Consider the following 4,538-nt stretch of genomic DNA (forward strand, 5'->3'; position numbering starts at 1 on the left):
CATCCATGGCTCATGTCCCCAGCACAGCAGCTCCAGACAGTCTCTGGCAGCCCATCCTGCTGCTGACTGGTGCAAGGTGCTGCTTCCAAGAGGGATACTGACATGTCTCTGTGCCCCAGGATGAAGAACAAGCTGTGGTACTTCGAATTCGGGACATCAGAGACCTTTGCAGCCACCTGCAAGAAGCTCCATGACTATGTTGAGGTTGAGGTGGGTTTCCTGTGATGATCCTTGGCTCCCATCATGGCACAAAGGCTTTTTGGAGCCATTGCCCATGGATCCCTCAGGCAAGGCCGTTAGCTGGCTGGGGAGAGGGTGCCACCATGGCTTTGACCCCTCACTATGGCAGGAGGACATGGTGGCTGGCAGGACCTCCTATCCCACCACACAGAGCTTGCTACAAAGCCAGCCAGCTGTGGGCAGAAGAATAATCCTGTATTCCCCACTTCCAGCTGTACTGGAGAGCATGCCTGGAATATTCTCTCTGTAAATTCCGCTCTGCTCCCAGCCCTCATTGGCTGACATGGAAACAGCCTTTAATTAGAGCCGGGGGGAGGGCCCGTGGTTGCTAAGAGCGCTGTCACTTCTCCGCGCTGGCGCTGGGGATTTGGGCTGTAAACTTCCGTCTCTCCCTATCTCTGGATAATCCACCCTTTTATAACTTAGGCTGGAGGGTGAGGGGAGAAAACAGCACTTGCTGCAAGAGGTGGTGGGAGTCAGAGCAGCTGGTGGGTGCAGGGGTGCTGGCGGTGGGCAGCGAGCAGAGAGCTGGCCCTGCAGACGTGTGGCCATGGGCAGAGGGATTTTGATGCCCATTTCCATACGGGGAGTTTCTTCCCTTCCCAAAGCCTGGGGTTGGGTAGCTGCACCCTTGGGAACTTGTGGGAAGGGGCAGGACCAGCATCACAACCATCTCACCCCCTTCCCCATCCAAGCAGCAGTGTCCTGGGGTGGACAAAGTCCGTGTCTGTGGAGTTGAATGCTGCTGGAGATGGGCACGAGGTGCCCCCCCATTCCTTCTCGGGGTGCTCCCCACCAGCTGAGCCCTCTGGCAGGAAAGTGTTAATCCCACAGTATTTGAAGTTGAAAGCAGCCGCCTGTCCTCCCTCCAGCTCCCAGGCAACTGTCAGCCTTGCAGAGAAATAGCAGTTTTGTTTTGGAAATTGGCACTCGTTCCCCCTACAACTCCTGGAAATGAATTTGCTTTTTCCCCCAGCTGCAAATTTCTCCTTCCAGCCTCGCTGCCAGCGCGCCGTCAGCTGCCCCTGCTCAAAGGGCCCATTGTAGCTCGCTGGCACGAGCTGGGGAGGACTCTGCAGGGAGAATCGCTCCTGCCCGCGGCTGTGGGCAGGCGTGGGCGGCTGTGGGCAGGAACAGGCTCCTGCAGCATCCCAGCATCCTGCACTCTTGGCAGCCAACTCTCTCCCATCCCACCACGGCTGGGCTGGCACCCGCTGCCTCACTGGCAGGGGGGAAAGGTGCCTGTGGTTGGGGATGATGCTCGAGGTGTGTTGTCCATCCCGCCAGGAATCGGAGCTCGGTACCCACTGCTCAGAGCATTACAGTCTTTTCTCTTCCTGCAAATCACAGTATCATTAAGATGTACTGAGAACGAAAGGATTAACATCCTTTCCAAGCCTTGGAGAGACAGCTCGTCCCTCCCAAACCAGAAGATTCCTGCTTTTTGCTTTCAATGTGAGGCTAAAAATAAGATCCCGCAGCACCAGGGGAAGCAGAAAGGATCTGACACACCAAGGGGTTCGCTTGTGTGAGCGCCCAGCCCCACACACATGGGCTTGGTGTCCTCAGCACTGGCCAAGTGGGTGGTAAAAATGAGCTCTAGACCTTTGTTCAAGGAAAACAACCAGAAAGGGGCTTCTTAGCCCATTTCATTCCTCTCAGCACAAGAAGTGAGGGCAGAGATGCCTTTGCATCACCAGAACGCAAGGAAAAAGCTGTGCTGGGATTTGCTGAAGCACAGAGTGGCAGGTAGAGAGCAGATGCCTCAAGGAAAGTAGGAATGCTTGATAGAAATTCCAGTTGGATGGAAAAGTGGCTGCTTCCACCAGAGGTATCTAGGAAGGGGATCCATGTCAGGGTAGCGTGAGAATATTTGAAGTTAAGAAAAGCATTTCCAAGGCTGTTGCTTTCAGTCCTGTGGGAAAGCTGCAGGCAATGGATATTTTAACTTTTACAGGGAGTTTTCAGCTGAGGCAGTCCTGCTGCACGACAGCGAAGCCTGGGATGCCAGTTCTGTGTGCTCTCCTGTGGTTTGCTCTCCAAAACCTGACATTTTTCCCTCTGACACCTTCCCCTAATTTCCTTCCAGCCTTATTTCTAGTTTCCAAATGGCACTTGAAGACAAACTGGTTTGAGCTACTTTTTGGGCAGCCAAACTTTCCAGTCCTTTGGAGTCAGTTTGGATAAGGAGAGGGGGGAAAGCAGGTGCTGGAGCTCCTTGGGTGGAAGTCGCTTTAGGGTCAAGGTGGTGTTGCCTCCTATTTTGGGTCACAGCACCGAGTTTAGCCAAGGTTTTATGTGGTTCCCCAGGAATTCGCTTTTTTTGAACCTGCTGTTTTGGACCTGTAGTAAAACTCCTACGGAAACAGAGGGGAGAGCAGCACAAGGAGCTGACAATCACTCTAGAAAGGCAAAGTGGGAGGGTATTTGTACCTCCAGCCCCAGCCACTCTGGGTTTGCCCATGCCCCCAGAGACCATCTGGGGACACGCTGTGCTCAGGGACCCGCGCTTCCATGGCGGGGAGAGGAGGCTGGGCTCCATATGGTGGGCACAGCTGCCCCGACCCTCCTGATGCCACCCATGTACCCCGCAGTGCGATGGGACCCTGCTAGACCTGAGCAACACGTCCCTGGAGGGCATTGCCGTCCTCAACATCCCCAGCATGTACGGGGGCTCCAACCTGTGGGGCGAGACCAAGAAGCAGCGTGGTTACAACCGGCTGGGCAAGAAGGCGCCAGAGAAGCTGCCTGGCACAGTGGTCACCGACGCCAAGGAGCTGAAGTTCTGCGTGCAGGGTGAGTGGTGGGGTTAGCACAGGGGCACTGGGCACCCACTGTCTCTGGAGCAACAGCACTGGAGGAGTTGTTGTCAGCTCGGTGTCTTTTGGGGTGCCATGGTGACCCCACAATAAGGAGGAGGAGCTGGAACCCAACTGCAGAGCTGGCACCAAGGGCTTTTGTAAGCGTCTTGCCAGGCTCCACCACAGCGCTGCCAGCCTGGATGTAGGGTTTGGGAGCAGCACAGTGCCCACGCTGAGCCCAGCTGGCACCTTGCACCCGCTACTGAGGCCACCGGAGCCGTCGCTGCGGGCAGGGAGAGTGCTGGCAGCGTTCCCCAGTGGGGAGTAGTGGGGTAGAAAGCAGCCAGCAAAACAGGCAAGGTGCCTGGGTTTTCCACCCACCACCTCCCACAGCCTGGGGCTGGGCTGGGAATCAGCCCCCCTGTGCTGTGGCTGCCAGAACAGTGGTGTCACATCCCAGACTGTCACTGTCTGTCCCTTGCTGCGTGAGCCAGGGGCAGCAGGCTGCAGGGAGCGGGGCAGAGCGCAAGCCGGTCCCAAAGGGACTGCAGGGGACATCCCCACTCCTGGGTGGGCGAGAGGGCATGGGAGGCTCAGAGGACTTCTCAGGGGTAAGAGGGGGTGTGTGTGAAAGAGGACCCTGAAGCAGAGAGCTGCACCAGTGTCGGGTGTCCTTGCTGGCAGCCCAGCAGAGCAGGATGAGCTGTGAAAAGAGGCGATACCCTGGGATTTGAGCAGATTGCTCACAGCGAGGATTCTGCCTTGTGTGCTGGCTTCTGGGGAGCTGCAGCACCCCAGGGCACCCAGGGAAGAGGCGTCACCATTTCATACGCTGCAAACAAACAGTCAAAGGGCTGGTGGGGATCTGGGCTGGCGCCCTGCAGCCATGCAGGCCCAGGTGCTGTTTCAGACCAGGAGTACTTTTGCTCCAAAGATTTTGGATAGCAGCATTACCCAGCGCTGGAAACACCCAGCTTGGTGGTCTCGGGACACAGAGGACATCTGGCTAAATCCCCACTGTGCCACCAGCCGCGCTGTGCTTCAGGACAGCCAGCAGCCCTGGAGGTTTCGAGTGAGGGCAGAAGGCGGGGGATCCCTGGGGATGGGGAGAGCAGCTCAGATCCCTCTCTCTTGCAGACCTCAGCGACCATCTCCTGGAGGTGGTGGGGCTGGAAGGCGCCATGGAAATGGGGCAGATCTACACGGGGCTGAAGAGTGCAGGGAAGAGACTGGCCCAGTGTTCCTCCGTCATCATCAGGTATTTGTCACCTTCACAGCTGAGCGCCCGACCGGCAGTGAAACCTGACACCTGTGTCACCCCCGTCTCTCCTTTGTGCTTCGCAGGACGTCCAAGCTGCTGCCCATGCAGGTGGATGGGGAGCCCTGGATGCAGCCACCCTGCACCGTGAGTCCCCAGGAAGGGGGCAGGAAGCCGGGCTGGGCAGAAGGGGCTGGCAGGGTGGGGGGGGGGGGGGGGGAGGGGGGGGCGGGGGGGCG

General features: G+C 57.6%; 1 protein-coding gene across 1 annotated transcript in view; it reads left to right on the plus strand.

The window, feature by feature from the left end:
* LOC103611952 (diacylglycerol kinase gamma) overlaps positions 1 to 4,538 on the plus strand; it is a 17,883-nt gene that overhangs the window by 12,056 nt on the left and 1,289 nt on the right. Inside the window, exons 20-23 of the mRNA XM_017728754.1 lie at positions 120 to 210; positions 2,835 to 3,036; positions 4,179 to 4,299; positions 4,386 to 4,446. Of these exons, the coding sequence (XP_017584243.1) occupies positions 120 to 210; positions 2,835 to 3,036; positions 4,179 to 4,299; positions 4,386 to 4,446 (475 nt within the window). The remainder of the gene's footprint in view (positions 1 to 119; positions 211 to 2,834; positions 3,037 to 4,178; positions 4,300 to 4,385; positions 4,447 to 4,538) is intronic.

This window comes from Corvus brachyrhynchos, unplaced genomic scaffold (assembly GCF_000691975.1).
Source record: "Corvus brachyrhynchos isolate BGI_N302 unplaced genomic scaffold, ASM69197v1 scaffold223, whole genome shotgun sequence".
Taxonomy (NCBI): domain Eukaryota; kingdom Metazoa; phylum Chordata; class Aves; order Passeriformes; family Corvidae; genus Corvus; species Corvus brachyrhynchos.